The 27,678-nt window shown below is 40.1% G+C and overlaps 1 protein-coding gene across 1 annotated transcript in view; it reads left to right on the top strand.

Annotated features, from left to right (window-relative positions):
- The window catches only part of TANGO6 (transport and golgi organization 6 homolog), a 186,107-nt gene that overhangs the window by 114,802 nt on the left and 43,627 nt on the right, over window positions 1–27,678 (top strand). Inside the window, exon 16 of the mRNA XM_047712573.1 lies at window positions 24,779–24,930. Coding sequence (XP_047568529.1) covers window positions 24,779–24,930 — 152 coding nt within the window. The remainder of the gene's footprint in view (window positions 1–24,778; window positions 24,931–27,678) is intronic.

The following is a 27,678-nucleotide window of genomic DNA, read 5'->3' as shown; positions in this document are numbered from 1 at the left end:
TCGTCTGATAGTTTTCAGAGATTTTCAATTCATGGCATAGGTCTGAATTAAACTAAAAAAATAGGTTGGGCAGTGAATAATTGGATAGTCTGGGAGTTGAGCACTTATAGATTTCGGCAGCAGTAAACAATAGTCAGGGATTAGAGTTTTCATATTTTAAAAAAAGAAATTTTCAGCAAAATTCAGAGGATCAGATGAAATGCTTCTTGCCAAATCTGCCTAGATTAGCATCAGTATAGTTCAGTTTAACAAATATTTTTATTGAGTGAATTGGAAATACTAATCTGGCCAGATTGAAGGTTGAAGCCCAGACTGAATAACTTTTTTTTTTTCTCATCTTCCTCCTCTTTTTCTTCCTCATGTCATTTTTTTTCTTTTGAGAGGTAACTTGAAAATCTATTTATAAACCTTTCTCCTCCTAATTGTTTCAGTAATACATGGTCATTTTGGACAGTTTGGAAAATACTAAAAAGTATTAAAAAAAGTAAGTGATCACTGGCAGTTTCATTGTTCAGAAGTAATTACTCTTTGTTTACATTTTGATGTTTCCTTCTCGTTTCTTTTTCTTTCTCATAATTGTAATTATACCATATGTATACTGCTTTCTTTCATTTAACATTACTTATAATAAGCACTTTTCCATGTCATTAAGTAGTTTTTGAAAATATAAGATTTATTGGTTGTTTTATTAATTATCTTTTAGAAAGATTATTGTTTAATTAGGTTGTTTCCAGTTCAGTTCCTTACTTTATGAGGAACTTTATGAGGATTATGAGGTACGCTATTGATTATTCTTATACATAAGTTCTTTTGGTAAATCATTAATTCTTTCCTTAGGATTCATTCCTACAAGGGAAATTACCAGGTCCAAGTATACGCATGCACTTAAGGCTCTTGATATTCAGTGCCAAGTTGCCCTCCAGAAATGTGTACTCTTGTCAGTAGTGAATGAGATTGCTAAGGTCTCACAGAGAAAACTTTTTCTGTGGCTTCAGAGCAGACTTCTAACCCCAACCAGCCATCTCCCAAAATGTGTACCTTTGCTCCCAGAATGAATGGAGGAACCTGTCAGAGAATGTTGGTCCGTGGGTGGGTGGATGGAAGGAAGAAGATGGGACAGGGAGGGGGAAGGAGGGGAGGAGGGGGAGAGGAGGGAAGGAATGACTGATGGAGGGGAGGGTGGATGCATGACTCAATGTGAACCCACCGCTGCTCCAAAAGAGCACCTCAGATCTGGCAGTGTCATCATGATACACAAAGAACAGTACTCAATTATTTTTAGAGGCAAAACGTAGTCTTCTAATCAGCAAGCTCAGACAAGTTCCAGTTTAGGTCAGAAACTTGTACAAAACGAGAGCGAAAATAGAAAGCCATATTCACGTTGCTCCATCTGAAGAAGAGTTTACCTTCAGTGAACTCTGTAGGAAAGATCAGGAATTAGTATTTGGAATGAATAATCAGGAGAGAGAACTAAAGCTAATGTGTGTTGGTTTTTTTTTTTTTTTTAAGATTTTATTTATGTATTCGACAGAGAGAGATCACAAGTAGGCAGAGAAGCAGACAGTGGTGGGGTGAGGGGGAAGCAGGCTCCCTGCCAAGCAGAGAGCCCGATGCAGGGCTGGATCCCAGGACCCTGAGATCATGACCCAAGCCGAAGGCAGAGTCTTTAACCCACTAAGCCACCCAGGTGCCCCTAAAGCTCCTGTTTTGATTGGACTGAGCTATGGCAAGTAGAATCTCACCCAGAAATACTCGGGCAAAGCAGCTTATACTTATAGGTTAAAAGGCACCTTTTCTCAAATTACTCTATATTCCAAGAAAAGGGTGGGTCCTGGGCTTGAAGGTGTATTTCTCACTCTCTCTTTTTTTTTTTTTAAAGATTTTATTTATTTATTTGACAGACAGATCACAAGTAGGCAGAGAGGCAGGCAGAGAGAGAGGGGCAGGCTGGGGGGGGGCAGGCTCCCTGCTGAGCAGAGAGCCCGATATGATATGGGGCTTAATCCCAGGACCCTGGGATCATGACCTGAGCCGAAGGCAGAGGCTTTAACCCAGAGCCACCCAGGTGCCCCGCACAGCTCTTTAAATACACTAAAAACATTGAACATTTTAAATTAGGGAATTTAGGTATAAATTGTATTTCAAATAAAAAGTTTAAAAAATAGGGACAATTTTCTACCTGGAACCACTTCAAGAATTTACTGAGACAGCATACGGGGCTTAATCCCAGGACCCTGGGATCATGACCTGAGCCAAAGGCAGAGGCTTTAACCCACTGAGCCACCCAGGTGCCCCCCGCTTTTGTTTTTTAAAGATTTTATTTATTTATTTGACAGATCACAAGCAGGCAGAGAGGGAGGCAGAGAGAGAAGGGGAAGCAGGCTCCCCACTGAGCAGAGAGCCCAATGCGGCTGGATCCCAGGACCCTGAGATCATGACCTGAGTCAAAGGCAAAGGCTTAACCCACTGAGCCACCCAGGTGCCCTGTATTTCTCACTCTTAAAGCTTGTAAAACATCCTTATTTAATGTACTCTGTCAACTTTTCCTTATCACCTGCTTAATTTTCAAGTTTTAGTTCAGCACTTTGCCGCCCTAGAGTTCATCCATGTGGTAAGCAACCCATGATCCTGTCCAGCTCCACGAGGTAGCCCATAATCTGACTTTAGAAAACCTGTCCTGTTGGGACCCCTGGGTGTTAAGTGTTTGCCTTCAGCTCAAGTCATGATCTCGGGGTCCTCGGATCAAGCCCTTCTTCCTCCACCTGCTACGCTCTCTCTCTGACAAATAAATAAATAAAATAACAGAAAACCTGTCACGTTCCCAGAGAGGAGTTAACTCAGCCCCAGATTCTGCTCGGACAATCGTCTTCTAGTCAGTTGTAGAAGATAAAGGAAAATGGACTAGTTGGATTTGTGTGGTAGGCTACTCTGATTTCCAGTTGGCTTGGCCTGGGAATTAAGATGAGGAGAGGAGCTTTTAAATGGCTGTAATTAATTTTAGAATATAGATATACCACAGTTTACACTGTTTAGTCAACCATTCCTCTGTGCTTGGACCTTAGTTTTTTCTGTTTTGTATTTCCTATGGTATGCAGCAATGCAATATAAATTCTCATAGATGTGTGCCAACAGAAATAGGTATTAATACTTATATATGCATATTCCATATATATGTGCATGCTGAAGTACTGGGTCTTTATTTCTGGAAGATTGGTATTTGCCTAAGTGGAATCACTGTCTCAAAAACTGTTTCTGTTTTAAACTGTTAATATACTGACAGATTATGTCCTAAAATTTTTGGTGAGGTAGGACTTTTTGGACCCCCTGCTATGTCTGTTGTCAGAGAAAAATATCTTTTGAAAATTGTTTTTTCAAAGGGAAGAGAGTAAGAAGGTTCTTTTGGGAGTGTTATTTTGTTTGTCTTCATTGCAAAGGGGAAAAAAGTCTTGTTTTAAGAAATACATTATTAATACATTTTGCTATTAAGTAATTTACAAAACTGGTCAAGGAATGACAGATCAGCCTTAGAAGTATTTACTCAACAAAACTTGTTTAAAGGTGTAGCATTATATCATTCACTTCAAGAGCATTCTAATTAGGTAGTTTCCAGAAACAGTTTAACTTAATTTACTGATTAAAAATTTTACTTTATGGGCTTTTTCTTTCATAATATATGTTTTGGTCTTCTTTTGTGTCATAAACAACCCCAGAATTTAACGGTTTGAAACAACAAGCATTCATTTCTTCAGAATTCTGTAATATGTGTAAAGCTTGGGAGGGACAGCTCATCCTTGCTTCACCTGGTGTTGTCTGGGCTCAGCTGCTGCACGTGGTGTAGCCTGGGCCCACCCAAGGAGGTTACACTCGGCTGGAATCCTGACTGGGGCAGCTTAGTGCTCTTCCACGTGGCTTTGCTCTGTCCTTGCATGTGGACAGCCAACATTTAGTAATGGAGCCCAAACTCCTTTTCAGCATGGTGAATGGTTTCCCAGAGAGCAAAAACAGAAGCTACCATGCCTATCAAGAACTAAACCTAGAACTGGCTTTAGAATGACTTCTGCCACATTCTTCTGCCAAAGTCAGTCACAAATCCAGCCCAGGTTCAAGGAGAGGGAAGTAGCCTCTAATTTTTTATGAGAGAAACAGCATTGTGTTCAAGGGTGGTGTGGTGGCAGCCATATCTGTATGTTAAACACACACTACCGAAAATAGTGCATGTTTATGGCTACAAGCCTTACAATACAAACAGAGGAAAATCAATCTCTCCCAAATATTTGTTACATTTACTATTCTTACCTCCCAAGGTAAACAGTGATAATTTGGTATACATTCTGTCATACCTTTCCCTGTGCTCCTATAGATGTATGCAAATGTAAATGGGCTTTTCCACTCTTTCACAAGAACAGGTTTTAATACTATTACTATTATACTTACTATTACTACATCCTATTAATTTGTAATTTTCTTTCTTTGAAGTCAACTTTACCAAGGTATACTTTACATACAATAAAATGCTCTCATTTTAAGTGGGCATTTCAGTGAGGTGTGATAGAAATCCCTGTAACCATCACTGCAGTTACGTAGAAAACATTTTCATCACCTCAGAAAGTTCCTTTGTCCCCAGATTATCTCCCATTCCACACCCCACCCCAGGAAACCACCGACGAATTCTCTTACCATCGATGAGATCTGTCTTTTCTAGAGTTTCATGTAATTGGAATTATACATTGTATACCCCTGTGTGTCTGGTTTCTTTTGCTCAGCATAGTGAGTTTGAGATTCGTCTGTATTGTTGTGTCTATCAGTAGCTCACTACTCTCTATTGCGAAATGGTATCACTTTATAGGAATATACCACAATTTGTTTGCACATTTTTGTTGATGGACATTCAGGTTATTTCCAATTTTGAGCTATTATGAGTGTGGTTGCTCTGAATATTCTGGTACAAATCTGTGTGTGAATGTCTGTATATTTTTTCTCTTGGTTAAGTACCTAAGAGTAGAATTGCTAGGTCATACAGTGTGTGTATAAGAAACTGCCAAACTGTTTTCCAAAGTAGTTGTACCATTATGACCAGCAATGTATGAAAGTTCTGGTTACTCCATATCCTTCCCAACACTTGGTATCTGTCTATCTATCTATATATTTTTTTGTTTTAGCGATTTAGTGGCCCTATACTGATATTTCATTGTGGTTTTAATATGTATTTCTCTGATGACTGGTTATGTTGAGCACATGTCTTTCTCTGTGCTTATTTTCTATTTGTGTATCTTTTGTGAAGTAACTGTTCAGAACTGTTCTAAACTGGGTCGCCTGCATCATCAGGTTCTTCTTTCTATTGAATTAGTCCCATCTTCGTATAAACATTACTTAATATATCTTTTTTTTTTAAGATTTATTTATTTATTTATTTGACAGAGATCACAAGTAGGCAGAGAGGCAGAGAGAGAGAGAGAGGTGGAAGCAGGCTCCCTGCAGAGCACAGAGCCCGATGTGGGGCTCGATCCCAGGACACTGGGACCATGACCTGAGCCGAAGGCAGAGGCTTTAACCCACTGAGCCACCCAGGTGCCCCACTTAATATATCTTTAAACATAGAAACAAAACACTTCTCTGAGCTCTGTATCTCTTTCTAACTATTGCCGTATTTCTCTGGTCTCTTTCACAGTAAAACTCTTAGAAAAAGTTGTCTGGGTTTGCTCGCTGCACTTCCTCCCACACCATTTTCTTCTTAAGTCACTCCAGTGGTACCTTTCATCTTCAGCATTCCCTTATCAACCAAAATATTTAAAAAGCTGTTGACCCCTTCTTCATCTTTGTATTACATAATTACCCAGTAGCATTTGATGCATTTGACCACTGCTTCCTTTTTGAAATACCTTCCTCTCTAGGCCTTCCAGACAGTAGAATTGCCTGATTCTCCTCTTACCTCATAGCTATTTTTCCCAGTCTTCCTTGCTGGCTCATCCCCCACTACCAGATCTCCAAAGGTCAGAATCCCCTAGTTCTCTGTCCTTAGTCCTGTCCTCTTTGCCATGCACACGTTGCTCGTTACCTGGTCAGTCTAGCAAGGGGTGTATCGATTATATTAACTTTTTTTTTTTTCCCAAAGAACCAGCCTTTAGTTAATTTTCTCTATTGTCTTTTGGTTTTCTGTCCTATCTTCAGTATTTTTTTCAGTGTTACCTTTTAGTAGAAAACAAGTTGCCTTAAACCTTACCAGAGTAAAACAACATTTATCTCACAGCTTCTGTAATTCAGGAACCCAAGCATGGCTTCACTGGGTGTCTCAGCCACAGAGACTCTCACAAAGCTGCACTTAAGGTGTTGGCTGGGCTGTGGTCTCATCTGAAGAATAAACTGAGAACAGAGCCATTTTCAGGCTCACTCACATGGTTGATAGGATTCAGTTGTTGGTGAGCTATTGAACTGAAGGCCTCAGTCCTTTGCTGACTGTTGACCTGCAGCCTCCCTCAGTTCTTTGCCACATGGGCCTCTCCATAGGGCAGCGTACAGCGTGGTAGTTAGCCCTCAGATTGAGCAAGCAGGAGAACAAGGGAAGACAAGCAAGATGGAAGTGTTAGTCATTTTGTAACCTAATCTCAGAATGGACATCCCATCACTTTTGTCACAGTCTGTTTGTTATAAGTGAGTCACTAGCTTTAGCCCCAGTTCAAGAGGGGGGGATTACACAAGGCAGGAATATTAGGAGATGGAAGTCACAGGGTACCATTTTAGGGGTTGCCTACAACATTTATTTACTTTTCTAGTTTCTTAAGGTGGAAGCTTAGATCACTGATTGTGGACCTTTCTTTTTTTCTAAAGTAAGCATTAAAAACTCCAGATTAACTCATAAGAAGTACTTTAGCTTCATTCCATAAATTTTGATGTGTTTCAATTTTTACTCATTTCAAAATATTGTCTAATTTTACTTATGATCTCTGTTTCTACCATGGATTACTTAAAAGTGTGATGTTTGTTGTTTAAGCTTTATTTTGGGTGCCTAGGTGGCTCAGTCGGTTAAGCATCAGCCTTTTGGTCTCGGCTCAGGTCATGATCTCAGGGTCCTCAGGTTGAGCCCTGCGTCAAGCTCCGTGCTCAGCAGGGAGTCTGCTTCTCCCATTCCCTCTGCCTCTCCCCACCTGTCCACACTTTCTCTCTCGCTCGCTCTCTCAAATAAATAAAATCTTATAAAAAAAAAAAAAGAAAAACAACCTTCAAATATTTACTGATTTTCCAGATAGCTTTTTATTATTACTTTCTAAGTTCTTTGTGGTCAGAGAACATATTGTATATTATTTCAGTTATTTTAAGTGTATTTTGACTTTTTTTATGGTCCAGGATATGGTCTCTCTGGGTGAATGTTTCATGTGCACTTGGAGGTGTGTTCTGTAAGTATCATTTATTTTGGGGCACCTAGATGGCTCAGTGGGTTAAAGCCTCTCTGCCTTTAGCTCAGGTCATGATCCCAGGGTCCTGGGATCGAGCCCCACGTCGGGCTCTCTGCTCAGCAGGAAGCCTGCTTCCCCCCCATGCCCCCGCCTGCCTCTCTGCCTACTTGTGATCTTGGTCCCTCAAATAAATAAAATCTTTTAAAAAAATAAGTACCATTTATTTCAAGTTGGTTGATAATTTGTTAACATCTTCAGTATCCTTACTGATTTCCTGTGTACTTGTCCTATCAGTTACTTAGAAAGGAGATTGAAATCTCCAACTCTAATTGTAGCTACATCTTATTTCTACTCAATTCTGTTAATTTTGCCTCACCCATTTTGAACCTCTGTTACTGTGTGCAGGCAGTTAGAATTGTTATGTCTTCTTGATTGTGTTTTATCTCTCCTTGTTGTGTATTCCTTGTTCCAAAGTCTACTTATTTGTGATTTTAGTATTGCCATTTTCTTAAGATTAGTGGGGGATTTTTGGTATATTCTTTCCTATTCCTTACCTCTTAATCACTTTATGTCTTTATATTTGAAGTGGGTTTTTGTAGACACCATATTATTGGATATTGCTTGTTTGGGGATCTTGCTTTTTTTTTTTTCACCCATTTAACAATTTTTTATCTTTTCAAATTGTTTAGATTATTTATATTTAAAATAATTTTTGATATGATTGAGTTTAAATCTGCCATCCTGCTCTTTGTCTCATCTATTCTTTGTTCCCTTTTCCTCTTTTTCTTACTGCTTTCAGATTGATCAAGTATATTTTACCCTTTTCAAACTCCACTCTTGACTTATTAGCTGTACTGCTTCTTTGTTTTAACTCTTCAGTCCTCATTCTAGGACTGCAGTTACAATGTATGCTAGAATTCTTTGCTGTCGTTCTCAGGCTCTGCTCTTTTTTTTAATCCCCCATGTCTTTTCTCTTTCCTTCAGATTGGACAGCTTCAACTGATCCATCTTCAGGTTCAGAAATTCTTTTCTTTAGCCCATTCAGTTAATTTTTTATTTTAGTATTTTTCATTTCTAGAATTTCAAATTTTGGGTTCTTTTATTCCCCATTTGGTTCTTTTTATACTTTCAGTTTCTCTATTGAGATTTCCTATCTTTTCATTTATTATAAGTATATTTTCCTTTATTTACCTCCTTGAGCATAGTTATAGTAGCTGCTTTAAAATCCATTTCGGTAGCTAAAATATCTGTATCATTTCAGTATTGGGTTCTGTTGATTGATCTTTCTCCTTGAGAATGAGTTATATTTTTGTATAACAACCAAATTTGGATTATGCCCTATACATTATGGGCATTATATATGGTTCTTTTGTAGTCCACCAAACACTGCTAAATTTTTGTTTAACTAGGCAGTTAACTTAGGCTCAAACTGCAGACTTCGTCTTGCCTGTGATGTGCAGCAGTTCAGATCTCTCTTTAGTTCTTTAGCCTTAGCTGCAAGCTGCTTTGAGTCTGTTCTACGCATTTAGCACACTCCCTGAGATCTAAAAGAGACAGTGGGAGACTATATTCTCTCACCTGAATCCTTGCCTTATTCATGTATCTTTGTCCTGCATGATTGCTTCTTTAGGAATAAATTAAAAGAAAATTAAATTTAATTAAATTTAATTTTATTTAAATTAAATTTACTTAGGAGTAAATTTTAAAAAAAATCTGGCTCAGTCGGTCTAACATGTGACTCTTGCCCTTGGGGTTTTAAGTTTGAGCCCCATGTTGGGCTCAATAAATATGGGGCACCAGGGTGGCTCAGTCAGTTGAGTGGCCAACTCTTGATTTCGCTTCAGGTCATAATTTCAGGTTGTGAGATTGAGCACTGTGTCGGGCTCTATGCTCAGCAGGGAGTCTGCTTGAGATTTTCTCTCTCTCCCTTTCCCTCTTGCATATTCTCTCTCAAAAATAAATAAATAAAATATTTTAAAAATAAATAACTAAAAATAAAATAATTTTTTTTTTTTTTTTAAGAAGAGAGGAAATCACGATTCTCATTTTTCTTCAAACTTAGATAAGGTTCCATGGCCTGCTTAGCTCAACAAGCCAAGATCATAAAGACCTTCTTGTGCTGTATTAAGGGATTTGGACTTCTGTTGAAGCCAATGGAAGCCATTGAAAGATTTTTAAGGAGCAAAGAATTAGTCATAATTACATTTTAGCAAAATCACTTTGGCTGCCCTATGAGGATGAGACTAGAACAAGACTAGAAGCAAGTAGACCTGCTTAGAATATTGTTGGAGCAATCTGGGCAAGAGAGTTGATGATGGATACCCAGCTAGGGGTTACATGTGAGAAAGGAGGAGAAAAGATGTCCCCAGATAGGAAGGAAAGCATGAGAACAGAACAAAAGTGGAAGGCATGTGGTATGAATGGAGAGCTGTCTTTCTAAAGCAAGTTTTTTTGGTGCCTTGGGGAAGTAGGGCTAAATAGGGAGGGGGGGCAGAGCCCTGAAGGCTGCACAGAGGAATTCGGACTTGATGTGGTGGGCATTTGGTAATCACTATAGATTCATAAGAAAGGAAGCAACATGAGAGATGTGTAGGTGTGCTTGGCAAGGGCATGAAAGATGGATGAAGAAAGGAGAGCCTGGAGCCAGAGAGATCTCTGGGAGGCTGTTGTAGTATTCCTTGGCACAAAGAGATGAGGAGTTCGTTTAGAGGGGTGTCTGTGAGAATGGTGAGAAAAAGTAGATTTTTTAAAAGAGATTTTATATATTTTATTTGAGAGAGAGCATGCAAGCAGGGCAAGAGGTGGAGGCAGAGGGAGAGAATTTCAAACAGACTCCGCACTGAGCCTGGAGCCCAACATGGGTCTCGATCTCATCACCCTGATATCATGACCTGTACTGAAACAAGAGTCAGAGGCTTAACCAACTGAGCCACCCAGATGCCCCGAAGAAGTAGATATTTTAGGCAATTCAGAGGAAGAAATGAGAGACTGTCTTCTTTTTTTTTTTTTTTAGCATTTAGTGAAGATGAAATTATAATCCACCCAGCAGCTGTTACTCTCATAGAAATGTTGAGAGACTCAAATGGTATAATATGTATGATATTTCTTGCAGATATTTGAGTGTCATTACAGAGATATACCTACCACTATATTAATTCCTGTAGAGATGTTGTGCATACCAAGTACAGAGGTGGGGCAATTGACGGTCGCAGACATTGGGCAGGTAATAAGAGTTTGACATATAGACTTCACCTTGGAGTACATTTTAATTTTTCTGCACAACTCACATTATCTCTCTGTTACTTAGCTGTAAAATGGGGATAATTATAGTAACTACCTGATAAGGCAGTAATGAAAGATAATATATGTAAAGTGTTCAGAACCAGTGTCTTTCATGGTAAGGGGTGAAGAAATGTTGTTGCTATTATCTTCTTGTTATTTTTGAGTGAGTAAATCATATTCGTTCATTTCCCAAGGCCAACCCTGAGAAAGTAGGAACTGCAGACAAGTGAAATAGGTGATCATCCTGTTTTATTCCAGCATACAAATCAAAGTTGAGGACTTCTTTCATGCCAGGTTCTCTGTTAATCACTTGATGTGCGTGTTCTCACACAATGCTTGAGGTGGCCCCACAAGGTGATTCTTCTTAATATTATTGCCATTTTATAGAAAAGGTAATAGGTTCAGAGGCATTAGTGACTTCCCTAGGTCACACTGCTAGTTGGTGCTGGGTCTGGGCCCTTAATCACAACTGTCATAAATAAATTGTTGTTTGCTTTAATCAAAACTTTTATTTTAATTGATATGGAGACTATAAAAGCCAAATTATACTATGAAATTAGAAAACCGGCTGCCTGATATTGGCATGAGCTCTAAGAAGCAGAATATACTCTGTTGACTGCAGTAGCAACGGGGAATTAATTTCTATGACAAAACAATTGTGTGGCTTTTATGTTGGGAGATCACAGGGGTCAATAAACTACAGCCCTTAGGCCAAATCCAGCCTATTGCCTGTTTTTGCACAGATTATAAGCAAGAATAGTTTTCACATTTTTAAATGGTTGAGGGGCTCCTGGCTGGCTTAGTCAGTGGAGCATGCATCTCTTGATCTTGAGGTTGTAAGTTCTAGCCCCATGTTGGGTGTAGAGATTGCTTAAAAAATAATAATAATAAAATCTAAATGGTTGAGAGGAGGAAGCAAAATAATAATCTTTTGTGATATGGTGAGATTATGAAAGGCAAATTTCAGTGTCTATAAATAAAGTTTTATTAAGACAGTCATGCTTATTTGCTTATAAATAGTAGTCTATTGTTACTTTTGCACCACAATGACAAAGTCCAGTAGTTACACAGAAATTGGATAGCCCTGGGGCACTTGGGTGGCTCAGCTGGCTGGGCATCTGCCTGTTGCTCAGGTCATGATCTCAGGGTCCTGGGATCGAGCCCCGCATTGGGCTCCCTACTCAGTGAGGAGCCTGCTTTTCCCTCTGCCTGCATGCTCGCTCTCTCTCTCTCTCTCTCTCTCTCTGTCTCAAGTAAAATAACATCTTCAAAAGAAAAAGAGAAATTGTATGGCCCTGAAAGCCTTTGACTCTTTACAGAAAAAGCCTGCTGACCTCTATTCTAAGGTAACCATGATCCCAGGACATAAATCTGTTTCTTTGACAGACCTTCCTACTTGCTTTTCAGTTGAGTCTCTTTGGGAGTGGCTTGTCCTTCCAGATCATTCTTAAGTCCTTTTCCTCCCCAAATCACGCTTTATATTCTACTTTAAGCAATAGAAATACTACCTTTTGTAATTCGTTCTCTTTAAATATATTTGAGTAGATACTGCATTTCGTTGTGAAAATCACCAACTGTGAGAATCATTGGCTCAGAAGGTACAAGATATCATTAGCAGAAAGGGTCCTTTCTTCAAAGATAACAATATTAAGTATACTTGAATGCTTCAGGGTTTTCTTCTGCTATTTTTATTTTCAGTGTCTTAATACTTCTGTCTTCTCATCTCACTCCCCTATTCCTATTTAGAGCAAATTAAAGCACTAATTTGGATCCTTCAGTGTGTATGTGAAAGGATACAGGACAGAGAAGCACTTGATTCTTTCCTTTCTTTGCAAATCTTGAAATAGATTCTTGCATTCATTTTGACTTATGGACTTAGAGTACACTAGCAATCTAATTGAAATGTAATATTCCCTTTAGAAGGAAATTATAATTTAATTTTCCTTTTGTTTGACCTGATTTCGTAGCACTTGAGGAATGTTCTGTTAATAATTTAAATATAAAGTTGTGTTCTCAGGCCACAGGCTTCCTGATTTGTGTTTGTCAATATTATGAGGCTAACCAACACTTGGGCATGCTTTAACGAGTTTGAACATTTATGTAGCAAATTAAATTAATTAAGTCAGTGGAATGGTCTTAATACTTTAATCATTACAAAATGGTAAAGAGCATCTCCTTCATTTAAAACACCAAGTTTTTTTCTTCTTTCATCTTTCAAAATAACTTGCCATAAACCTGGAACTTTTCCTTCCTTGTGGTCACATTTCTGTGCTGTAGTTTGTTAATTCTGCCCTTCCAGAAAATTCCACCAAGTTTCTGAAATCTGTTCCTGTCTCAAGCACACTTTTTGGAAGAACTACTCTATTTGTCTTGTTAGTAACATACAGGGGCAGAGTCAGTTACTGCAGATTTCCTCCCAGGGTGACTTTGTGTAAACTGATAGTTAATACGCTGATTAAACCGGTCTTGAAGTTCAATGGGCTGATGAAATGGAATGAGTAATCTAGTTAATATCTAACTATAGAAGTCTTGGCATCCCCTATTTCAAACTTTCTTTGTTTCCATTTTACTTTAGTTCATTGAGTTGCCAAAAATCCATTGGTACAAAGCATTTCCTGTGCATTGTTTTACTTTGTCCCAAAGATACGAATCTGTGGTTCTTATTTACACATCAGTTTGTCATTTGAAGACAAGGAAAGAAAACATCCGTGTTCAGGTCGAAGTGTTAGGTAGGGTCTCTGCTTCTCCCAGGCCCTTCACTTAACTTGTTTTCCCTTCTCCCCTCTGATTTAAAACTTCCCTTTACAGGTCCCTACTCAGGCTTGACCATCACTACAAAGTAACCAAATTTCAGAAATTATCTCACCATTAAATCTTTCTTGTTCCTTTCCAGCTTGTAAAAAGGAGGTGGCAGGTATATTAATATTTACTAAAGGATGGATGGCCGCCTTCTATTGGGCTGCCCTTCTTGGGATGATTTTGTATTTGTTTGTTTGTTTTTAAAGATTTTATTTATTTATTTGATAGAGCAGGGGGAGCAGTAGGCAGAGGGAGAGCGACAAGTAGGCGCATTGCTGAGCAGGGAGCCCAACACTGGGCTGAACTTCAGGACCCTGGGATCATGACCTCAGCTGAAGGCAGACACTTAACCAACTGAGCCACCTAGGCACCCTGATTTTGCATTTTTAATAAGGAGGCTGTGTAGTCCAAAGAAATGAAGTTCTAATCCTTAAGTAGACTCCAAGACAGTACAGTTTGCTGTTTGAAGAACTGTCTGGAGACAAGAGGGTCTCTCTGTCCCTAAAACATGCCTGACGGGGTTGGGGGGGGTGGTCACTCGCACCAACAATAGCCCCACTGACAGTTTTGTTTTAATTTAATAACTTGTCCCACAGAGGTCTTCCTCTGGTTACATGTAAGCCTATCAAAATCTGTCTACATACAGTTTGCCTGTAAACTATCCCTACTTCTGTGGGCTGTGTGATGCGGTACAATGAAACTAGACCCAGGAAAGGGAGGACCAAGAACCTGGGAAATCTTTGCTAACCTGCTCATAGCTCAGGGTCACATCTTGGTTACATTACCTTAAAAAGGATAACAGTATGAATGAAAAACCAAAAGCAGCAGATTAACAATTAGCCTGAGGGAAAAACATGGGTTCTGACAAGTAGGCACCAGTAGGGGGAAATCTATGCAGGGACTCCCCAGCATTCTTGCCCAGTGACGGCTGTGACCTGCCTCCCTGGCAAGCCCTATCAAGATGAGACGGTGGCTTTGGCTGCAGCCCGCCGTAGCACCCTAATATGTGCATCAGGTTGAGGGGTTCAGCAGCTTTCGCAATGCCGTCAGTCATCTCCTGTTGTTAGGAAATCGAAAGCGTTCAGTTCTTTCCCCCTTGAAAATGGGGAAGAAGAGGGGAATTTTTTTGTCCTTCTCTGGAGGCTAGAATTAATAGGACGCCCGCCCTTGCATAAGACAATAAAATGACAAGTCTGGTGTTTGCCCACGGACCAGAGGAACTTACCCCATCACACACTATAGCTTGGGCAGTGTTTTAAGGCCTTAGTCCCTGGCTTCTCTTCTGCCCATGCTTTATAAAGTTAAACAGAGGAAGAACAAAATTGCAAGGACTGAAATGTCAGAGATGTGGGGGAATCCATTGGCCACATTTATGTCCTTTGTTTCAGAATGGAAGTTCCTGCTGATCTTAATGGAGAGCCAAGTAAAGATCTTGATGGCAGTAGGAAAAACCCTCTGCCTAGAGACAGGAGCCTGGTCTTGAAAACTTGTCTGTCCTTCAGTAGCTGTGTGACCTGGGATCAGCCTGGTTTTTTGTTTTGTTTTGTTTTGTTTTTAATTTATGTGGCAGAGAAAGAGAGACAGCCATAGCAGGAACACAAGCAGGGGGAGTGGAAGAGGGAGAAGCAGGCTTCCTGCCGAGCAGGGAGCCTGACATGGGGCCAGATCCCAGGACCCTGGGATCATGACCTGAGCCAAAGGCAGACACTTAACCACTGAGCCACCCAGGCGCCCCAGGATCAGCCTGTTTTCAACTTTTCTTTCCTTGTTTGTAATACAGAGTTAATAGGATTTTTTTTCTACCTACCTCAGATTCTTGTGAGGCTCCAACAAGATAATAGGCACACAGGGCTTTGCAGATAAAAGGCTTGCAAGTGTGCACAACACTGTTTTATTCCCCGGCATTTTATATCTGTAGCTGCATAATTGATCTTCACTAAAATCTCTCCCCTGTTCATAACGGGCTCTGTGGGGGAGGGAGACCTGAATCAGAAAAGAGATGATTTCCCAAGAGCTGCAGGGGAAATTCAGGGCCGAAAGGTAATTGTTGTTAATAGATAAAAATTTACCTATGAGTTTTTTAATGATGAATTTCATCAAAAATTAATTGCATTTAAATTATTTAATTCTCTAAATAGCTTTTGGAGGGGAAATCCTGCCTGTCAGGATCTGTGCAGTGTTTTAAGGCCTTAGTTCCTGGCTTCAATCAAATCTCCTTCTGACCTTGACAGAAATTATGATCTGTTGACTCTGGTCCACACAGCACAGTAACATGTATGCATGAGGTGTTACAAGCAACTGGTAGTTCTGCTGTATTGCTTCCAACAGTGAAGTAGAGGTCTAGGTTCTGGAATGGAGGAAAAAGGAGTAGACGTTAGGGAAGACATAATAGGGTACATGAACAGAATTAGATTTCTATTTTATCTCCTATTTCCTCACTGATTGGATCAGCAGCAATATTTCTGTGAGGGCATGTGGCTGTCCATAATGTTACCCCTAAGGACCATTTTCATTCCAGAATAAATGGGAATTCAAGATGAGAGGAAAGTTGTTTCTCTCTATCCTTTTTCGGAAACTAATTCAGTGAAAAAAAAAATTTAAGATCGATTTACTTATTTGAGAGAGAGAGTGAAAGAGAGAGAGTGAAAGAGAGAGCACGAGAGAGTGGAGGGTCAGAGGGAGAAGCAGACCCTCTGCCAAGCAGGGAACCGGATGTGGGACTCAATCCTGGGACTCTAGGATCATGACCTGAGCTGGAAGGCAGTGGCAGAACTGACTGAGCCCTACCCTGGCACCCTAATTTAGTGAAATTAAGTGTGTATTGTATCATTTAACTGTTTTGCACCTTTACTTTTTTATTTCTCCCCAACATAATTAATATAAAAACTGTAAATACAGAAAGTATCATCTTAGAGAAAGGAAGAGTATACTTGAACTGGTTGGATTACAAAGGGGGTTTAAAACACTGTAATTGAGATCTGGGAACTTGCAAAGATAAGATTAAGATTCAAAGATATGCAGAGAAAGACCAGTTCTCTATCTCCACTTGAGTCCTGTCCATACAGGGCAGGGAAATAAAGAGCAAAAGAGATTTGATTTAGACAAAATAAAAGGGCTGGAGCACAGAGGTTTTAAAATATTTGCAGGACGTCTTAACTCTCCTTGCGTTAATGTTTATCACAGGTGGTTTGGTACAGCCATGCGTAGAGATGGAATATTGGACCAAATGACCAATTATATACAAGGACCTCTAGGTTTAAATCTTCAGTATTTTTCCTGCTTCTTTTAAGAGACTTTTGAATTACACTGAAATTTTTTTTAAAAAGACTGATGCACTGGAAGTTAATTTAGAAGGTTTTTAAAAATGTCACTCCTTAAAGCGCCAGTTCTGAAGTAGTAAAGACTGAAATTGTATTGGCACCATCTTTTAGTGACAAATAAGGAAGCAAAGAGCTGGCAGAAGCAATGCCATTCACAAAGCAGAGGGAAAGCTCTGGGTTCTGCTTTATTGGTGGTCAAGGACAGATTCTGGCTCCTGTAATGGGCATATCATCAAAGAACCCAGCTCTCCTGCCTCATGTTTGAGGGGAGCTGAGATTGCGATTTGTCCGTAGAATTTGCCCGAAGCCTTTGGTCTTTGAGCTTTTCGAAGGCAGCGGTGTACATCAGATTCTGTTTCTACATACCTCTTCTCTTCTAATATGTGAAGATTTTTATATGTTACCTTTTTCCAGCTTTATTGTAAAATAGATTCTCTATCTAGTCCTCCTACCCCTCCTACTTTCAAAACTTGCTTTTTAGAAAAGCAGCTTTATTGAGATATAATTCATATACCATATAATTCACCCATTTACAGTGTACAGTTCAGGATTTTTTGTGTGTGTTCACAAGGTTGTGAACCATCACCACAGTCAATTTGAGTACATTTCATTACTCCAAAAGAAGTTCTATACCCATTACCAGTCAAGCAATCACAAGTGTACTTTCTATCTAAGGATTTACTTACTGTGGTCATTTCCATCTCCATATATGAAATCATACATGTGTGGTTTTTTTGGTATGTGACTGTGTTCTTTCATGTAATCTTTTCAAAGTTCATCTGTGGTGCAGCATTTATCAAACCTCATTCCTTTTTACTGACAAATAATATTCCACTGAATTATTTAAAGTAACTATACCAGGTTACTGTAACAAAGGGTATGCTGCTAGGTAAATATGACCAGAAATAGGCAGGGTCATGTCATAGGGGGCATGAAGTTAAGGATTTGAACAGTGGGGAACTGCTAATGCAAAATGCTTCAGCTACTTGGAAAGCCAGTTTGCTTTAGTTTAGTTTCCAGTTTAGTTTCATATAAAACTAAACATATTCTTACCATATAAGCCAGCAATCATGCTCCTTAGTATTTATGCAGTTGAGTTGAAAACGTATATCTGCACAAAAACCCACCTGTGTATGTTTAGAGCAGCTTAATTCATAATTGCCAAAACTTGGGAGCATCCAAGGTGTCCTTCAGTCAGTGATTGGAATAGATCGTGGTACACCCAGACAGTGGAATTTTTTCAGCACATAAAAGAAATGAGCTATCAAGCCATGAGAAGACATGGAGAAACCATAAAAGCCTGTTACTAAGTGAAGGAAGTCAAGTCTATGTACCATATGATATTGTTGGAACAATAGGACATTCTCCAAAACCATGGAAACAGTAAGATCAGTAGTTGCCAGGGGTAAGCCCCCAAAGAGAGAGAAGGATGAGAGAGAAGGCAGAGCACAGGGGATCTTTAGGTCAGTGAAGCTCTTCTGTTGATACCACAGTGATGGATACATGTCCTTATACGTTCATCAACCCCTGCAGTGTACAACACCAGAGTGAACCTTAATGTAAACTGTGGGCTTTGGGGATTTTGCTGTGTTTTTGTCGGTCCATCAACTGAAACACATGTCTGGTTCTGGTGCAGGATGTTGCTAGTTGAAGAGTCTGGGGAAAGAGGGGTTGGAAGTATATGAGAATTCTGTACTTTCTGCCCAGTTTTGCCGTGAACCTGAAACTGCTCTAAAAAATAAAGTCTTTTAAAAAAAAAAAAAAAGCATTATCAAGGGCACGTGGATGACTCACTGAGTAGAAGGCAACTCTTGATCTCAGGTTCATGAGGTCAAGCCCCACACTGAGCTCCGTGCTAGGAGTGGAACCTACTTTAAAAAAATTATTAGAAGAACAAAATCTCCTTCCTCTCTCAATCTCTAGTGCCATATGGAATCCCTTCCCCGTAGTAGTACATATCAAGTGTTTTCATTAAATTGGCTAGTGGGAAGGGCATTTCTCAAACTGAAGCCTGGAGATTAAATCTGATCTATTTCAGGGGCCTGTGAATTCTCTAAAAGAATTTTTTAAATGTTGCGTTTTCATCTTACTGATAATTTTGAATCATCTGGATTCACATTACAATCAAGTCGCGCTGCACAATTTCAGTGCCTCTGTTTGTGTTTGAGAAACACTGGACTAAAACATTCAGCATGCATATAAACTTCTGATCACAGAGGAGTGCTGCTGGCTCTAAGTGATCATTTGGTCTTTGAGAAATGTAACTGGTTTTACGCAGCAGCACCTTAGCCAGCGGGACTGGATATTTCTTAGTTACTTCCTACTGGTAGATAGAATGGTTTTATCTGTTTTCGTATCTATGCGCCCCCAATTTTTTTTAATTAAAAGGACAGAAGGGAGGAAAGAAAGAAGGAATAGAGGAGTCCCCAGACATTAATAATGGAGTTTTAATAGGCTGGTGTAAGGATTTGGCCAGGGGTGGCATTTTCTTTCTCACTCAGTTTTTCTCAATTTCACTTTTAGGACCTGTTTCAGTTAACTAGGGGAGTGGTTGAGCCCTTGAAATCAGCAGGTCCTCTGGCTCCAGAAGTGACTGCGTTAATTCAGATCTGATAGCATTCTTCCACTACATAAGTGTCTCTCGTTGGAAATCACCTCTTCTGTAAAAGAAGATGGGATCCCGTAAATTTATCTATCAGTGTGGACTTGAAAGTTCCATTGGAAAGCTTGATAAAAATCTTCCAAATCCTAATATATGAAAAGAATCTTTTCACATAGATGATAATTGATACAAGTAAGCCATAGGCAGGTTAAAAAAATTTTCATCTCTCTTTTCACTATCCTCTTGATTTTTCACGTTCCAAAACAACTCATTTTTATCAGGTTTGTTCAAACAAATCTAGTTCCTTCACTTGCTTCCTTGAACACACAGCTGTTTGCTTTTCGGTAAGGTTGATTATTACTGACTTCCTGAGAAGAATATGGAAATGCAAATAGCCAGGTGTTGTCATCATCATTGAACTAAGTAGGAGTCATTAGAGCTGAACTAAGATAAACCTCTCTGCCTAGCATCTACTTGAGTAAGTCTCTAAAAGTGAGCTTGGATTTACTGTGTTCATTTTCCTAAGCCATTCAGAAATGCCTGAGGAAAAGATGGTGGTCTCTCTAACTTCACTTCACTCTTCATGGGTATCCCTTACTGGAAATATTGTAGTCTGTGGTGGGTACTTTCTGAATATGGGGGTGAGGAAATTCAGAAATCAATACCATTTTTTGTAAAAGCCATATAATATGCGTATTTTGAAGGGGACAAGGTGACAGGATGGTAATGAATTGTTTGCTCTTGCCAGGGGGCAAGTATGTGCTATCTTAAAGACGAAAGGTGAATTAGATTTTGGAATCTTGTGGTCCAAATAAGTTTCAACTGAAGCAATAAGAACATCTCATCTGGATAAAGAAGAATACAAAAAAAACAAAAAAAAAAACCAACAATGCACAAAATAAACACAAAAATAAACAACGTCGAAGGGCTTCTGGCTCAGCAGGGAGCTTGCTTCCCCACTCTCCGCTGCTCATGCTCTCTTTTTCTCTCTCTCTCTCCCAAATAAATAAAGAAAATCTTTTAAAAAATAAAATAAAATAAAATAAACCCTAAACCCAACCCCTCCAGGATGGGATAATTGAGGTTTTGTTGCTTAATCAGAAATTAAGGAATAGTAGCAGATGTCCCAGAGCCCAAGGTTTTAGTTCATAATGAAATGGGTTAGTCAGTAGTTGTGAAATATGCTCAGCATATAACCCCTTCATATAAACTACAACTGTAAATAGCTACTCACCTTTTTTTTTCTTTTTTTTTAATTTTTTTTTTTAGATTATTTATTTATTTATTTATTTGACAGAGAGAGATCACAAGTAGATGGAGAGGCAGGCAGAGAGAGAGAGAGAGGGAAGCAGGCTTCTTGCTGAGCAGAGAGCCCGACACGGGACTCGATCCCAGGACGCTGAGATCATGACCTGAGCCGAAGGCAGCAGCTTAACCCACTGAGCCACCCAGGCGCCCCTCTTTTTTTTTTTAATAGGTTGGCAGAGGGGCGCCTGGGTGGCTCAGTGGGTTAAAGCCTCTGCCTTCGGCTCAGGTCATGATCCCAGTGTCCTGGGATCGAGCCCCACATCAGGTTCCCTGCTCAGCAGGGGGCCTGCTTCCTCCTCTCTCTCTGCCTGCTTCTCTGCCTACTTGTGATCTCTCTCTGTCAAATAAATAAATAAAATCTTTAAAAAAAAATAGGTTGGCAGATATATAAGGATGACTTAGCTCTTTGGGAAAGTCATATACATATATATGTATGCTGATATTTTAAGAGTCATGCTGTGTACTACACTTTCGTACCAATTAAAATTGCAATTAGAAGAAAGAAAATTACTGGGTTTAATTTTTTTTATTTTGTCATGAAACTGATTTTCAGTCCTTTAAAAATACATATACTGTCTTAAGTTCCTTTGTTTTGGCAAATTTAACTTTTCTGGCTTTGCACTGGTAGACATTGAACTGACATAGAAATGCTCTACAATTTTTTTTTTAAGTTTATTTAGTTTTTAGTAATTTCTGTACCCAATGTGGGGCTTCAACTCACGACCCTAAGATCAGGAGTTGCATGCTCTTCCAACTGAGCCAGCCAGGTGCTCCAAAGTGCTCTATAATTTTAAAGAACATTCCAGTTTTCATATTATATGTTAGAATGCTTTTGGCTGCAGATAACAGGAACTCCCAACTCAACTGGCTTTAAACAATAAGGAATGAATCATTACACAAAATAAAAAGTCCAGGACTGGTTAATTTTTTGCCTTCGTGATATATTGAAGATTCACATTCCTTTCATTTTTCTGCTCTGCCAGCCTAAGCTATTGACTTCATCCTCTGGTCCCTTATGGTTTCAGGTCAACTGCAGTAACTCTAAGGTGTTATCAGAGCAGAGATAAAATGTCTTTAGCAGATTTTCCTTCACACCTCTTGTTCAGACTAGGTTACATGCCCATGCATAAACCAGTTAAGGCAAGGGGATGTGTCTACCATGATTCACTTAGACCCTTGAAGACATTAGCCTGAATCACATGGGTGATGATTGGGGCAGGGGAGATGACGGATATGTGAACAAAATTAGAGTGCTATTTGCATGCAAAAATGGGAGAATGCCAATGAGATGTGCATAATAAAATGTGACATATAAGGTTCCCTAAAACTAAAATTAAGAACCCTTTATGTGGGATCTTGAAAATCTCTGCCTGCGTCATATTCCAGCCCTGGAAGCTATATTCTCTGACTACATGCATTCATTTTGTTCTACATAGAAACCTGGTCAGAAATGACCCCCATCCTGGAGACTAGAATCCGGTAGTCTTGAGAAGCTAGCTGCGGGGCATGATAGGAGTTCAGGGGACGGAGGTTTCATCAGAGGCAAGCAGTGGCCCCCAGGAATTGGGAGCAGAGATCCATGAAGAAGAGCAGGACCGAGCAAGGGTGTCACAAATGGAGGCTGTGTGTGTGAGCTCTGAGCGAGATCGGGTTGCAGAGAACATGATGGCAGCGCACTCTGAGAAACACAGAGCGGATACAGTGTTCCAGCTCTTCTAGCCCCAAACCTGACAACACCATAGCGCAGAGCCCAGTGATGGGGTACAGTGCAGGACTCTTGAGATGCTAACCTTCCTTCTTCCTGGCTGTCTCCTCTGGATTCTTAGGTTCTTGGGAATGGGATTGGTGGAGGTTGCAGTTAAGTGGTTGCTCATTTGGAAAGTAGTAATGAAGCTCAGGCAGGGCCAGAATTTATATACACGGGATGTTAAATTGTGGTTTTATTAATGCCAGGATAAGAAACAGCCCTGTGATATCTATACTGAATATCAAACTTCTGTTGTCCCTTTACTCTTCACTGTCATCCACAGCCTTCATGACTTGTTCCTTCAGGTCTTCTCCTCTGAGAGCTTTTCCCAGAGCCCTCACCCCTGGTTCTCGGTCTCCCCCGCCCCAACTCCATACACCTTCCTTATTTTTCCTCATAACTGTTTCTGCTGCAGGAAGACTTATTTACCATTTATTATCTTTCTCCCCCTCTAGAAGTAGGTTTCATGAAGATGGGACCTTTACTTTCTTGCTCATGTTTTATTACCTCCAGACTGGGAACATACTTGGAATAATGCTGGGTGAGGGACACCTTGCTGGCCCAGTCAGTAGAGCATGTGACCCTTGATCTTGGGGTCGTGAATTCAAGCCCCACGTCATGGGCAGAGTTTAGTAAAAAACAAAACAAAACAAAAAAGGAAAAAAAAACACTTAAAAAAACAAAGGTAAGATTGGTTGGATGAATGAATGAGATACCTCTCGATGTTCTTCCTAAAATTTTTCTCAAGGACTATTTCTTGTTTATGATTGGATCCCCAGGCCTACCGTAGTGCCTAGCACATAGTTCCTTTTCTTTGCCTCTCATTTTTAACTCTAAATCCCTATGTTGGTAAACATTCACTTATTTGTTATCTGCTCTTACCTTTCATCCTGCAATTTTCCCTCCTCCTCCCCATTCCAGAGTGACTGAGATTAGTGAAACTGGACTCCCCAGGTAACCTCTGCTTGATTCTATGATGGCTTTTGGGCATTTTATCACACAATTCTGAGACTGTTGGTACTTACCCATTTGTACCCACCTCCTAAACTTTGGGCTTCCTAGAGGGTAAAGATTATGTTTATATATTTTACCCCTAGAACATTAGCACGATACCTAGCATGTAATTTTGTTTTGTTGAATAAACTAATGAATTTAGTTCAGTTAGCATTTGTTGAGTACCTAGCACATACAAAGATTACTAAGAACCGAAGGGAACAAAATTCTACACTCAAGGAATTCATAGTCTAATGAGAGAGGCTGCAAATAGGAATCAAGGCATTAGTGATACTTGTGATTTAAGCCAAAGTGATTTAAATTCAGGGAACTGTGGGACTTCCCAGGAGGACTAATTAAGGCCAACTGAGGAAAGGTTTCATAAAGGACATGGTATTTGAGCTGAGCCTGATAGGCCAAGTTGGTGGTATTTTGTTTTGTTGTTGTTGTTGTTGTTGTTTGTGATTCATTATTTTGATGATTAAGAATAGATGACTTTAAGCAATTATTCAGAAACCATTTTGTCACCTTATTGATATCATGTAGCCTTAGGGCTACAAAAAAGCTAAAGGTGGAGTATTTGTACTTGGGTTTTGGAACTAGAGCTTCAGAACCTAGATCAAGACAAAACATTTTTAGCCCTTGACAAACCTATGGAGGAAGAAGTTGTTTCCATATGTAAAATGACAATTCTGAATGTCTTAGTGTACTATTTCTCCTCTCTTCAAATAAAACGAAAACCTCTCTTGACCCCCCCTTCCTTGACCAGCTGCTACCCCATTTCCTTGATCTGCTTTGCTGAAAAACTTCTAAAGTGATCTTTCTGTGCACAGTTATCGCATTCTCTTAGAGTCACTTCTCTCGTGCTCTCACCCCTGCCAGTCCATCAAAACCATTCTCGTCAGGGTCTCATTGTCATTCATTCTAATGGTCAATTACTAGTCCTCTTCCTACGTGACATTGAATATTCTCCCAGAACATGATTTCTAATGGTTATGCAAGTACTTTGAAAGTATAAAACACCATACTATATACCATGATAGTATCATCATACCTTCTTTAAAAAAATAAATAAATAAATTTATTTATTTGAGAGAGTAAGAGAGAGGGAGAAAGAGCATGAGTTGGGGGAGGGTCAGAGGGAGAAACAGATTCCCTGCTGACCAGGGAGCCCTGCATTGGACTCGACCCCAGGACCCCAGGATTATGACCTCAGTTGAAGTCAGATGCTTAACCTAGTGAGCCACCCAGATGCCCCTCATTATTCCTTTTTTAAGAACTTGAAAATTTATTTTTAAAGATTTTGATTTCGTGTTTTTATTTTTTTTCCCTGTAGGGGACATGGTCTCAAAATACAGAGAACCTTTGATCCACACCTTCCTGAGGGGAGCAAGAGATCCTGATAGTGCTCATAGGGCCAGCAGCTTATCAAACCTTGGAGAACTGTGCCAGCGGCTGGACTTCCTGCTGGGTTCCGTGGTTCATGAGGTGATGCATGTCGATTCCTTTCTCTAAAGCTTGTTTTTTTTTCTTGGACCTATGATATAGGATTGGGAGTCAGATCTGTGGTTTTTTTCCAGATCAGATGAGTCATTGAACCTCCCTTGGCCTCACTAATCTTCTATGTATATCGAAAGTTATATACTGAAGAATTTTTTTTGTTGCAAGTAATAGAAAGTCACCTTAATATACCTTATGCATTAAAAGAGGATTTATTGAGCCTCTGGGAGCGCCGCCTCTCCGGCCGGTGCCCGCGCCCCCGCCGCCCGCAGAGGCGCGGGCTCGGGATCCTCCTTCCTGTTACTGCCCTGGAGAGCCTTCAGGGATCTTTCCCTCTGCGGTCCGGCGGTCCGGCAGTCGTCGACCACCGTGGCTCTTGTCGCGTGCGGCGCCTGGCTCCTGCCGGCGGTTTGGTCACCAGGTGGCAGGGCTGGACACCCCGCTCAGAATTTGTGGTGGCTCACAGTTTCCAAGAGCTACAAGGAGCTACCAGTGGAGGGTTACCAACAGATGGATACATCTCTGCCCTTGTAGAACTTCTGGTCTAGCGTGGCATGGAGACAAACATCGGGGACGATTACCTGGCTTCACATACCTTTGGAGCTACAAATTTGAAAAAAATTAGTAAATTTGCTTAGAGGGGAAAAGCAGGTGGCATTTATAAACAACTCAAAGGGGCTTATCCAGACAAGAGCAGCTTCTGCCTCCTTTGAAAAGGCTTACTCAATCCTAAGAATGTCTTCCATGACTACCATTTTTTGATGGGCAAAACAAGAATGCCTATAGTTGTGTATAATAAATGACAAATTACCACCCCCCCCAAAAATAAAATAAAATAAAAAAATAAAAGAGGATTTATTATAAAGATTCCAAGATAGCTAACAGAGTTGAAGGTACCTCGAGCAAGAGCAGATGGAACTTAACCCTGGGTCTGTGGGCCATCTGTGAGTTTCATCTCTGTTCACAGAAAAATCTCAGGCAAATATTGTAATTGGCCCTCTTTGGTCAGAGATGCCCTGTAGTTCAGGGGGATGAGATTATTTACCCAAAAAAGAGGAATTAACTTCCATGTTTTGTTCACCACTTTACACCCAGTACTTGGCACATCGTACACAAAGGCTGAATAGGCAGCCACAACAATAGCCATGCGGGATGTTGGCACTGGACACTCCTGGTTGATGAAATGTGCATCTTGCTGTTGTCCTCTACGAACATCTTCCTCTAGCTTCTTCGATTTTATATTTGCCCTTGTGTTTGTTTAGTCATAAATATATTAATATATATCCTGACTCCCTACTGTGTGCTAGGCACTCTGCTATTTAAAGACGATGCTGGACAGAAAAAGACCAGTTAACATGTGGACAAGAGTCTTTTTATTGCCAATGCTCTTGACTGTCTTAAATATTCATTTGGAAGAAGTTGGCTTGTAAATTATAAATATACAAATAAAACAGTTTGTGTTATTTTTCTGTTTGTGAGAGATCAGATTTCTCATACAGAGCACATAACTTTCCTCGAACAAAAACTGAAGAACTGTAATAATTCTGGCTCTTTTTACACTATTTAGTATGCTGAGGTTGACCATATTGAACAACAAGTATTAAGAAGTTCCTCGTGAGAAGGAATTTTCTTTGATGTCTGGTGATTGTGTCTTATGAATAAGCAGAGAAATACACTCATGGATATTGTAGACACTTGAATTTTTGGCATTTCCTGATTCCTGAACTTTATAGTCTTTGTTTTATTGATAGTAAAGGCTATTCATGTCCTTAAATTCCAACTTCGGATTTTTAAGAAATTTATCCATCAGTCATTTCCTCTCCTTTAGCTCTTCCATGAGGGACATACCCCTATGTCTAACTTGTACTTCTTTTTTCTTTTCGTTTTTTTTAAGTTTTTATTTAAATTCCAGTTGACATACATTGTTATATTAGTTTCAGGTGGAGTTTAGTGATTCAGCACTCAGATACAATACCCAGTGCTCCTCACTACAAGTGCCCTCCTGAATACCATCACCTATTTATGTATCCTTTTTAAAAATAACTTAGAAGCAATGATCATTACCGACTTCAGACCTTAGAGTGCTCTAATGTATGTGAACTGTTAGGTACCTGATCTTCAGTGGTTTTGGATGGTGCTTAGCAAATCTCTTGTCCGTTAATATATGAACTTGTAACACTTAAGAGAAGGTGTTTGCAGTAGCTCACCAGTTCTCCCGACTTCTTCACAAGTGTTCTCCCCCCCTCCCCAGAGGCTCCCTTTGTCCCAGGCCCCCACCAGGCACCGTGGAAGTCAGCATGAGCAGGATGGACACCCCGACTCCGCTGGGGCGAGGCCATGTCATTCAGCGCCCTGCAGCGAACCCTGCAAGCATTCAAGTCTTCCTGGTGGGTGGTGTCCAGGTCCCAGCATGCCTTCTGGGCGCTCGACTCTTCCCACTGGTTCTAGAAGGGAAGCATCTGCCAGGCACCTTGGCTCCTCAGGCCTGGGGCCAGTCCAGAAAGGGGGTTGCTGAGGGTGCAGAGCCAAGAGAGGCAGGGATGGTCTGTGTGGACAGTGGGCCACACAGAGGGTAGTGGTACTAGTGATGTGCGGCTAAAGATTTCAGCTTATTTAAACATCTGTGGGTCAAATAGTGAAGTTGTTCCCGCATTTTTTCTTTGTTTACTCGGTCTCTTCACATAACTCAACCCAAACTGAACCATAAACCATGATCTGAACCAAACCCAAATATTA

The sequence above is a fragment of the Lutra lutra genome, chromosome 17 (assembly GCF_902655055.1).
Source record: "Lutra lutra chromosome 17, mLutLut1.2, whole genome shotgun sequence".
NCBI lineage: Eukaryota > Metazoa > Chordata > Mammalia > Carnivora > Mustelidae > Lutra > Lutra lutra.
The sequence above is the reverse complement of the archived record's forward strand: the minus strand, read 5'-3'. Positions and strand labels throughout refer to the sequence as shown.